We start from the raw sequence: 10,903 nt of genomic DNA, 5'->3' as shown, positions 1-10,903 counted from the left end.
CCGACGGCCCTTCCTCAGCTACGACGAGGATGCCAAGGTGTCCACGCTGCGCGTTGTGGTCTTCGGCTCTGACCGCATCTCGGGCAAAGTGGCCCGAGCCTACAGCAACCTCAGGTGAGCCAGGTAGTGCGAGGGACCCAGCTGGAGGCACCTGGCCCTGCTGGGACACGCAGGAGGGCTTTTCTCACCCAGCCCTCTCCTACCTTCTCCCAGGCTCAAGGAGAGCACCTGCCCCTCACTGACAAGGTACTTCAAGCTGCAGTTCTTCTACGTCCCTGTGAAGAGGAGCTGCTTGGCTCCGTCGACCCCACTGATGCATCCCCCTTCATCCCCGGGGGACCCGCAGCTCCGTGCCTCGGCACAGGTGGTAGGTGTCCTCACCGCAGGGCTTGCGGTGCCACCGGCGCTCTACTTGCCCCAAAAGCCGTGTTCGAGGAGGTCGGCAGGGCAGGCTGAGGGGAACGTTGGGGTCTCTTCCACCAGCCCTAGGTGTGGGCTGAGGAGCCTGGAGGGGCCCCTGGTGTGACCTCAGTGTGCTGCTTTCAGGATTTCACCGTGACCAGGATGGAGAGCAGCACCAACGACATCTCCCACTACATCGGCATGTTGGACCCATGGTACGAGCGCAATGTTCTTGGGCTGATGAACCTGCCCATGGATGTCCTGTGTCAGGTACGTGCGTGCTGTCCCCCTTCCCCCGAGGTGCAGGGGAGCTGAGCAGAGAGCTTCTGCTTAGCGCTGGGCCACTGTGGTCCTGTACAGGAGGCTGTGCTACATGGACACGGGATGGAGCATGGCGTTCCCAGTGGTCAGGAGGAGGGTTTCTGCCCCCCGTGGGGTGGGGCAGGCAGTTCTGGGTAGCACATACCCCATCAGGCTTGTGACTTACTCTCTCACCACAGTCTGCCAAGCCAGAGGCCGAGCCCCAGGAGGACTCCCAGGAGCAGCTGCCCATCTTGGCAGACATGATCCTCTACTACTGCCGCTTCGCCACGCGCCCCGTCCTGCTGCAGCTCTACCAGACGGAGGTAGGCAGAGGGGCTCATCCCTGGATTGGTGAGGGGGAAAGGGAGGTCTTCTGTCTGTGCCACCAACTCGGGACCTGGCTGTGAAGCAGATGGGGAGATGGCACAGCCACCACGTGCTGGTGAGGCGGAGCTCAGTCTCCTGCGATCCCCTGGGGTGCCCATGGTGCTTTGGCTGATGCTTCTGACTCATGGATTGAGAGCGTGCAGGTCCTCCCCAGACGGTCCCTAAGTTACATGAGCAGTTTTCCATCCAAATACCTTTCCCCATGATACACAGACTCCTGTCAGTGCTGACAGGTTATTCGCATTGCTGGAAGTCTCTCCAGTGCTCTGCTTTCCAAACCAAGCCCCTCCACAAAGCCTGTTTTCCACTCTGTGCATGGGACAGACATGGCGGGGAAGGTTGATTGCACGGCTGCAACAACTGCTTTGGTGCTGTGACGTGGGACTGGCTGCGGCGGGGCTGTGGTGAGCAGAGTTGCTACTGCTCGTGGGATTTGTGTTAATCAAAGCAATGCCCAGACCCTGCTACTAGGCTCATTGTGGGTTTTCTTTTCAGTTGGGGAGTTTCCTTCAAGTGAAAAAGTAGGTTTTGGGGCTCTTTTACTTGCTGGCGATCTGTTAAAACAGTTGGAAATAACAACCGAAGGCAAGTGTCACCCAAGACAGTGGTTGGAATTTGTGTGTTGAATATGTGAAAGGATTTTCCCAAACTGACCTGTTTCCTGCAGAAAGGAGTGAGAGGGGTGGATGCTGCCTAGCGTGGGCTGGGTCTCCTCACCACATCTTCCCTCTTCTCCCCCTGGCAGCTCACCTTCATCGGGGGAGAAAAGATGACTGAAGTCTTCATCCATTCCCTGGAGCTGGGCCACTCAGCGGCCACGCGGGCCATCAAGGCGTCAGGTCTGTAGCCTCAGGGTAGAGACCTGCCAGCTGCTGGGCTGGGAGATGGAAGGAAAGAGCGGCCGGAGGAAGTGTGGGCTGGAAGAGTTGTCTGAGCCCAGGCTGCATCATGGGCAAAGATCCAGACATCTTTTCACGAATTTGGAAGTGAAGCATCGTAGTTCTTACATTCCTCTTCAGGGAGGAATCTGTGGCAATGTCTTGTTTTTGCTGCTGTTAACTCTAAAACGTACTTGCAATAGCACATCTTCAAGCCCATTTCCTTCCTCTCATCAGCACCTGGCAAACACAGCTCATACTTTTTTTGCTGCTTTCTGTTATTGTTCTTTGCTCAGGAGTGTCATTTATAAAAACTCTTTCCATTTTCCTTAGTTTACTGGGCTAAGCAAGGTTTGTGCATGTGCTTGTAGCCTTCCTTCAAGGAAGATCCATGAGCTTTTACACTAGGAATTTATAAAATTGGTAGAGACAAGTAGTAGTGGCAGAAGCATCTGCCTTGCAGCATGGTGTCCAGCTTTCCTGGGAACCAAGGACAACATGCTGCCTGGTGCAGCACAGCTCGCAGAGACATCTCATGGCCAACCAGCAATACTGCACTTAAACACGCTGCTTAATTTTTTTAACCAATTGCTTTTCTGTGATCTCGCCTTGTCTTTCTAAACATAGCTCATAAAATACCCTCCATATGAAGTGTCACCACCCCACTCCTCCAAAATACAGGCTTGTCCAAGACCTCTTCCCAGTAACTCCTGAAACCACCAATCCTTTCTGACTTTGATTTTATTTTTTTCCCTTTGGGTTGTCTGGTAGCACACCACATCTGCAAAAAATCATCCAGGAAATAAGTTAGTAAGTGTCGGGCACAGTATTTCAAAGCTAATTTAATGTGGGCACAAATATGCCTGGAACAACAGGAGCTGGATTAGCAATGTGGCCTTTTATTGCTTTGTGTTTTCCCTGGAGCAGTGACCTCTCTGCACCGGCTTAGCCAGCGCTGCTTTCAGTTTAGTGAGCTGCTTGTTGTGCTTTGTGCTGAAATTTCTGCACTGGATTAATTGCTTTCTGGCGGCTTTTAAGCCACCTTTTCTTTTTCCCTTTTTGCTCCACAGCTGTGTTCAACAAACCATTTTTTTTTTCCCCCCTTTTCTGTAGGTACTCAGTGTATCAGTAGCCTGCTGAAGAATGGGGATAAAAGGCCACCGTGTGACATTTGCTCCTTGTTTTGTGCAGGTCCGGGCAGCAAAAGACTGGGCATAGATGGAGACAGAGAAGCAATCCCACTAACACTACAGATCGCCTACAGCAAGGTGACTGCACAGGACTGGAGCAGAGACAAATGGGGCAGAAAACCACTTCAGTGCTGGGCAAACACGTCGCTCTGCTGCGAGCTGAGAGGGGCAAACTCTGCCAGTGTGCTGGAGCAGCCTGAATCCAACCTCAGACGAGCCAAACTCAAGCTAACTGTCTGCTTATTGGGCTTCCACTCCTGTTCAGCCCAGTAAAATAGGGAATGTGCAGCCAGTTGCCACAGACTGGGTGTGTGCGGGGTGACACTGGTGGGCTCTCCTTCCAGGGAGCGATCTCCTGCTGGTGACAGCAGTCCTCCTGTTCTGTTAGTTCCTCTACAGTTATTTAGTGTTAAGCCTGGGCATTTTTGTAAATCCAAGGTGAAACGAATTTTAGTGCCTACTCAGACTTTGTCTGTGCAGCTCCAGGTGAATCCAGATCTGAGCTGGTCCAGCCAGATGGTTGGTGGGGGGAGGTGGAGTAACATCAGCCTGGAGCGTGGCATCTCACAGGCTTTGGTTGGTCTCTGCAGACAGCCATCAGCGGAAGAAGTCACTGGAACGATGTCGAGAAGGTCTGCACGTCTGTCAACCTTAGCAAAGCCTGCAAGAAGCACGAAGAACTAGGTGGGTAGATGGGGGGTCTTTTGCCTTTGCGTAAGGAGGGACCAGTGGAGCGAGAGGACAGTGTGGATATTCTGGCTGGAGCAAAGCAGGCATGGTTTAGATTAGATATCAGGAAGAAATTCTTCACAGAGAGGGTGGTGAGGCACTGGAACAGGTTGCCCAGAGAAGCTGTGGATGCCCCATCCCTGGATGTCTTCAAGGCCAGGCTGGATGAGGCTTGGAGCAACCTGGTCTAGTCGAAGGTGTCCCTGCCCATGGCAGGGGGTTGGAACTAGATGATCTTTAAGGTCCCTTCCAACCCAAACCATTATATGATTCTATGTGTGAGTGCAAGAGATGGGAGGTGCCTGGTGTTCCCTGGGATATGCTGTAGTCCTTGGCTGTCCTTAGCACTACATCAGGGATGAAGGGCATTTGATTTTCCACTGTCCTAAAGCTTCCAGCTAGGGAAATGGGATGTCCGTGAGGGATGGGGCTGGGGTGGTGCAAATAGCAGCATGATCCCTGGAGAGTGGTGCTTTCCCAAACAACACTTGTTTAGTAAGGAGGAGAAATGTGTAAAACTGATGTTAAGTGAAGTAGCGCCAAGGGAGAGGGTGCTTGTCCTGCCGACCGCAGCAGCTTTTTCAGCAGGCTCTTGCTAAGCTGGTGCTTCACCCTGGTTTCCTTCCTGCAGCTCAGAGATAGCTGGCTGCCACACGGGTTTTCTTCACAGGTGCTTTTTTTTCTTTTTTTCTAATTGGGTTTCTGATGGGGTATTAATAAGGCAGTGAGCCTTTTAAAAGCAGCAAGACTTGTAGTCTGTGTGTATACTTAGAAGCAATAGCTATTCATTCTTGTTTAAGAACTGCGCTTTTGGCAATCAGATACCCAGTTCTGAGTAAACTGGGGTTTTTTTTTGGTTCCTCTTTCCTGGTGTGCTTTGTGTCTGACAGTTGTGTGGTTTGTCAGTGGAGTAGTCGGGTGATGTACCAAATAGGAGACAGCTCCTTACATGTCTCACGGAGCTCAACCTAAACCTCTGTCCCTCCTGTCCAACCTGTTGCTACCCCATCCGTGAAGCCATGCAGATAACCCTGAAAAAAATTCAGAAGGAATTAATTTCCTACCTCCTCTGTACATTTTGAGTTGGTTTTTCTTCAGGAGATGTCCTCAGTTCCACACTGAGGGGAAGCTGCCTTTTCATGAATCTCCTTCCTTCCAAGAGAAACCCAGTCGCCTTGATGGTCTCTGCTGAGTTTCACATTTATCAGCTTCACCACAGGATGTCACTGTAATTGCAGACATAGAAAAGCATCTCCCGGTGGCCTGCAGGAAAGGCCACACTGGGACAGACTGAATTTCCTCATGATGGGGCAATGGGTTTTGTCCCGTTTAGGTCCTAAGATAGTTAAATGCCCTTTGCTGCTGTGTTTGGAAAGCAGTTGGAAGTTACTCTGAAGTTTACATCTGTCTCTCCGATTGCTTTCTGTGCAGGTTAGCACTGGGGCCGGAAAGCTAAAATTGTATTGTGTTTCCCTTGGCAGGGGGGTCCTGCTGAGAACCACCGTCTCTGGGTTGCTTTGAGGGGTGGAGGAACAACTTGGGTTCCCACCAGTGGCCCAGAAGCCCCAGGTGATAACAGTTTTCTTTTGTTACAGCCTCAAAGACAGAGTGTCTCAACTTGACCGTGACAGAGGTTGTCAAAAGGCAAAACTCCAAATCCAAAAAAAGTTTCAATCAGGTAACTCAAATCATGGTGCTCCTACATTTGGTACCAGGATGTCAGCCTGGCTCGGCTGGGAGGGAAGGAGGGCAGGAGACAGTAGCTCACTGGGGGACCTGTTCGCTGTTGGTCACCAGGCCTGGCTTAGGAGTGCCCAACTCCCATTCCCTGCACAGGGATAATGCACAGAGCCTGGCAGCTCCCTCACGCAGACTTTTTCTATCAGCAGATCAGCGTGTCCCAGATAAAAGTAGACAAGGTCCAGATTATTGGTCTCCAGTCCTCCTTTGCCGTGTGCCTGGACCAGGATGAGCAGAAGATCCTGCAGAGTGTAACCAGGTAGGAACTGCAACGTGGCCAGCTGACCACTGCAGTCAGCGCTCCTGGCATGGTGCATCCTGTGTGTAGTCTGTGAGGTGTGGCTGGCTGTCAGGGAGATGAGGTCCTGGGCACCACGGTGGATCTGTACCAGATGCCCACGCTGGGTGACATAGCTCCAGACTCTGTAGTGCACTGAGCTCAGGTGGGATGGATGGTCCTGCTCAGATCCCAGCAGCAGTTTTCTTTCATGACTGCCAGAACCTAAAGGTGGCCCCCAGTAAACTGTCCAACTCTGTAAAGACGGCTCTTTCAGCGAGACCAGTCGTAAGCCAGAGGGAAGCTATGCAACATAAATGAGGTATTTGGAGAGTCTGGGCACATGAGCAGAGCCTTCAGCTTCTAAACCTCACCGCCTTCAGCACACCCATTGTAGAAGGAACCACTGATCTTCACGGGAGAGACTGGGATAGAGCAAGAATTGTTCATTTGACTGTTCATCCATCACTTGTGTCCTTGGGGCACTAAGCTGGCTCCCCAGGTGATGGAATTTGAAAACTCACTGTAGACAACATACATCCATGAGCACAGAGAGATCAAACCAGTTGATGCACGAGTCTTAATGTGCAGGCATTTTCATTTCTCCCTCAGAGGGACCAGAGCTCTGCAAGGTTACGATGCCTCCAAAGGAAAAAGATTTCAGACCTCATTTCTTAAATAACCCTCAAGAGAAATAGTTCTACTTAACTTGTTTGTTGTGCAGCTCAAGGGGATAATGGGAAAGTTCAGTGCACAAAATGGAAAATGAGCTATTTCTCTCTCTTCAAAACCTGGGGGATGCAAAAGTTCTCCATTTCCCTAATGATTTTCAGAAATTACTCTTTATGGATGCTTCTGCACTAGGTCCCAACCTCAGCCAGCTTCAAGACCTGAACTCTCAGCACTCAGTCTCCAGTCCTATTAAAGACTGGACTGATTCCTGTTTGTTTGTGGGTATTTCTACTGCACCTGAGGACTGTGATTCTCAGCCACATGCCTTGCTTACAATTTGGCTTCTTTTTGTTCCCCTGCAGATGTGAGATCTCTGTGTGCTACAAACCCAGGGATGGTGATCTCTTTGCACTGAGAAGGTCCTCTTTGCCTCCCCAGGACCACTCTGAGTTTCATTCTCTCCTGTGCTTACCCATTGCCACCTTCAGTGGAGCACTGCCGTAGAACCACCCTGTGTCCTTTCAGGGCAGACTCACATCCAGCACCAATATAGCCTCAGGAAAAGGAAGCTGACTGTACCTTCGGGCTGGAGACCCATCCGTTCTTGTCTAAGCCATCCTGCAGCCCAAAGCATTTGCACGGTGGCTGAGCTGCTCCTGGTCTGGGCTTAGCCTCTGGGAATGGGAACACTGGCAGTGTGCCCTGGTATCTCTCAGGGTTCCTCAGCAATGGGAGGAATGTGTTCAGCAGACTGCCAGCACCTGGATTGAGGGCAAGGCAAGGACAGTGGTATTTTCCTGCCACCAAATGGTGCTGGGGCTGTATTTGACAGTGACTGCAAGGTCGGTGTGATCTGAGGGGAGCTCTTGGAGGGACCTTTTGGAAAATTAATGTCCTTGGCTGAGTGGTGGTGGGTGGCCTTCAGTGCATGCAGAGCTGCAGACCCCCAGCTGAAGTCCTGATGGCATTTCACCTGGAAGAGGTTGAGGATGCTCAGAACACCTCTTTTGAGGTGGGGACAGGCTCTCTCAACATTTCCTTTAAATTATGAAGGTTGGGTGTCTTGCAAAGACACAGTGCAGAGCAGAGTGACCCAGGTGAGACCCAGAAAGACCCAAGCATGGGCTGCTGACTGCTGCTTGTGTTCCAGTGAATCGAGTGCAATCGGCCGTACCAGGGCATAGACAGCTTCTCACGTGTACCTGCATTTGCTGTAAATCCAGGACCTGTAGGAGAGGAATTTCCAACTTCTGCAGAATGTCAGAGTTCACCCAGGAGATGTACTCCCTGTTCAGCTCATGTCCTTGCTTCCTTCTCTACCACTGTACAGTAGAGACATTCCAGAGGCTGAATCCTTAATAGCTGCCTGAAATATGGCAGGAACCATGCTTGCATTTATAGGAGGGAGGGAGGTACTAGGAAAACCACTAGGATTGCCTGAAGCTTCCCTGAGGAGGCCATTTTGCTAGAGAAGGACCCAGCACCAAAAACACTAGTGACAGCTTGCAAGCGACAGTAGGATTTGAGATCTCCCCTCCCCTGCAAAGAGGCTTTCCATCCTCTTCATTGTCTCTGCAAGGCTGCGAGTACAGAAAGGTGCAATAGTTGGGAGTATTTACCAGTTTTCTGACCCCAGGAGCAAAAAACAAGACTGGAAAAGCCTTGCCTGGTTTTATAGCCCTCAAGCTGTTTTCTCGGTAGCTTTTGGCAACTGCAGTAGTGATAACAGGCAGAAGAGCATGCTGCCTGCTGAGGCTAAAAGCATCTTAATGCCAAGGACCTGTGCTCACTGGAAACATCTGGAAGGGACCCCCATTACTGCTGGGGGGTTGCAGAGCTCAGGCACAGTGTGATCAGTTCAGCATGGGTCCCTTGATCCTCCAGAAAACAGGACCTGTCAGCTCCTAGCATTGATTAGAACACGGCTGGGCTCTGTCCCCAAGGGCTGGAGGCACAGCAGCAGTGTCATTTGGGTTAAATCTGTCAGGAAAAGGGTCAGAGGCCCTGGGGTCTACAGTTGCTTCTGAGGAGCATGGGTCAGGATTGTCTGCTGGATTCCTCCACGTCCCTCCTGGAAGTGTTTCAGGGATCCCTCCTGTGCCAGCGACATTCATCCTGGCCCCACTGGCTGCTGGACCTGTCTTCTGTCCCCACGGCCTCTGTTGTTTGGGGACAGCTTGGTCTAGTCCCAGTGGTGAACATCTTGTGTTGGGACGGTGCCAGCTGGCTTCTTGGTGTCCTCAGCAGCTCTGGATGCAGCTTCTGCCGATGGCCAGAGATGAGCGAAACTGAGACATGAACGTGTTCCTGAGGCCTCTGCGCTTCATCCTTGTACTTGAATAAACCATCCCAAGGATGGTGTTGCCTTGCGGACTCCAAGCAAAGACCCTCATGCAGGGCGAAGCATCACTTGAACATAAGCAGGCAGTCTGGCTCCACCATGATGCAAAGCCAGCCTGGACCCTCGGCAAGGACCCACCTTCCCCAGCCACGCACTGGCTCCAGGAGCACCCATCCTTCCTTACGTGCACGGAGCAGTGTCCGTCCCTTGCTCACAGTGTGGGCCAGGTCGTGGTGGGCTGTCCCCTCTCTCATAGGGTGCCAGTGGGGCAGTGTGGGACTGTGTGCTGAGGTCACTGCTGGCCCTTCTGCACATCAGTGTGTTAAGTCCAATAGGCTCAAAGGATCAGAAACAGATTTTAATAGTCCTTTCCATGCACTTGGGATACGTTTTCCCACTGAGTTTAATTTCCCAAACAGGATTTTGTGCATCTACTCAAATGGGGCTGAAATTTGACAGCTGGTTTTTTTTTTTGTTGTTGTTCGATACTTTAAAATAGCACCTTATCCTGTCAAAACATTGCTATTTGTCATCTCGATATCTGTGGCTAAATATATCACTGCCGCTGTTAATGATATAAACCTCTTTGGTTTCAACTGGCCCTACAGAAATACTAGAGAAGAGAATTTCCATCTCCGAGAAGAACAAGCACAAACTCTGGGGACTCATAATCCTGGCTAAGGTGGTGACCTCTGATGCTTTCTGGGCATGAAAGAAGTCCGAGGTTCTTTCAGGTCATCCTTGTACATATGTGCAGCCTTATCAAATCTGTGTAAAGTCTGTGCTGATCTGTAAAATACCGTTCAAAGAACTTTTAAAGTAATTGTAAAATATTAAATGTTGATTTTATTTCGAGTACAAGTACAGCGTTTTGAGTCGAGTCATTCCTGAGCAGGCGGGAGGCCGAGGCGGGCAGGGAGCACCCGGTCCACTGCTGCGTAACTGACCTGGGAGCAGGGAAAGGCTCATAAAGTCATCATGTTCATGAGCTTGGTCCCGGAGGGCACAACATGGAGACCGACAGGGCTTAATTGAGCCACCTCTGTGAGTAAATGATGCTGTAAATCCAAACTTGGTTTCACGCTGAATTAAGGAGAAAGGAAGCTAGCAGGGCCTGTGTGTGCAAGGCGAGATCTCGGCGTGTCCTTCCAGGAGGCTCCTTGACCTTTGCAGAGAAATACGAGCTGTGCCCAGAGCTGGGTGCCTGGCAGCTCGCGGGTCCGTGGGCAAGGTCCAGCCCCGGGGTGTACAGCAGAGCCCTGGGATGAAGGGTGATGGCTCAGGGTCAGCAGGCTTGTTCCCAGCAGCTGGGTTTTGGGGTATCCCTGACTTGGAAATATTTTGCATCTTTGGGGGTGCAGACTGTGCAGATGAAGCTGTTGCTCCTTAAAGTACTCTCAAATACGAAGTGGCACTTGGGTAACTGTCTCGCGTCACCTTCTCTCCTGGGGGTATTCAAGAAAAGGAGGGGGTAGTTTCTAGGTGTGAGGACCAATACGCTGTAATCAAATAAACAACATGGGAAAAGTCATTTCAGCTCAGACAAGCCAAAAAACCAAATGAGACTAACTTCTGTTATTCAGCACTTCGTCATGTATAAGCTATCACATTTTTTCACTCTGATTAGAGAATAACAAAGGTGTTTTTTTAAATAAAAAGAAAAGGGTCTTTTGAAGAGGCAAATAAAATTCAAAAGAAAAATACTTTATTCTTCTGAACTGGAATAATAATCTGCTTTTGTTTGTTCTCAACAACAACAACAAAACCAAACTGAAACCACAAATCCCTCTTCCTTGTTCTTTTCTTCTTAAAAAGAAAAGTGGAAAGAGGAACACACACTTAAATCCAAAGCAGAAAAAGTACTTTGTTCTAAAAACATGCATGACTGTAAGTTTAGGACCAGGGCTCTAGTCTGATCCTTGAATTGCTGCATAGCTGAGGGTTTTGTTCTTGTAAGTACAAAACATTTAGCAAACAGATGCTG

At 50.5% G+C, this 10,903-nt stretch overlaps 1 protein-coding gene across 1 annotated transcript in view; it reads left to right on the top strand.

The window, feature by feature from the left end:
* PIK3R5 (phosphoinositide-3-kinase, regulatory subunit 5) overlaps positions 1-7,082 on the top strand; it is a 25,777-nt gene extending 18,695 nt beyond the window's left edge. The window contains exons 10-19 of the mRNA XM_010148896.1: positions 4-114; positions 214-367; positions 547-672; positions 903-1,028; positions 1,838-1,931; positions 3,162-3,238; positions 3,751-3,844; positions 5,485-5,567; positions 5,779-5,888; positions 6,941-7,082. Coding sequence (XP_010147198.1) covers positions 4-114; positions 214-367; positions 547-672; positions 903-1,028; positions 1,838-1,931; positions 3,162-3,238; positions 3,751-3,844; positions 5,485-5,567; positions 5,779-5,888; positions 6,941-7,082 — 1,117 coding nt within the window. The remainder of the gene's footprint in view (positions 1-3; positions 115-213; positions 368-546; positions 673-902; positions 1,029-1,837; positions 1,932-3,161; positions 3,239-3,750; positions 3,845-5,484; positions 5,568-5,778; positions 5,889-6,940) is intronic.
* The last annotated feature ends 3,821 nt before the right edge of the window (positions 7,083-10,903 follow it).

The sequence above is a fragment of the Eurypyga helias genome, unplaced genomic scaffold (assembly GCF_000690775.1).
Source record: "Eurypyga helias isolate BGI_N326 unplaced genomic scaffold, ASM69077v1 scaffold8813, whole genome shotgun sequence".
NCBI lineage: Eukaryota > Metazoa > Chordata > Aves > Eurypygiformes > Eurypygidae > Eurypyga > Eurypyga helias.
This window is presented reverse-complemented; position numbering and strand designations above follow the sequence as displayed.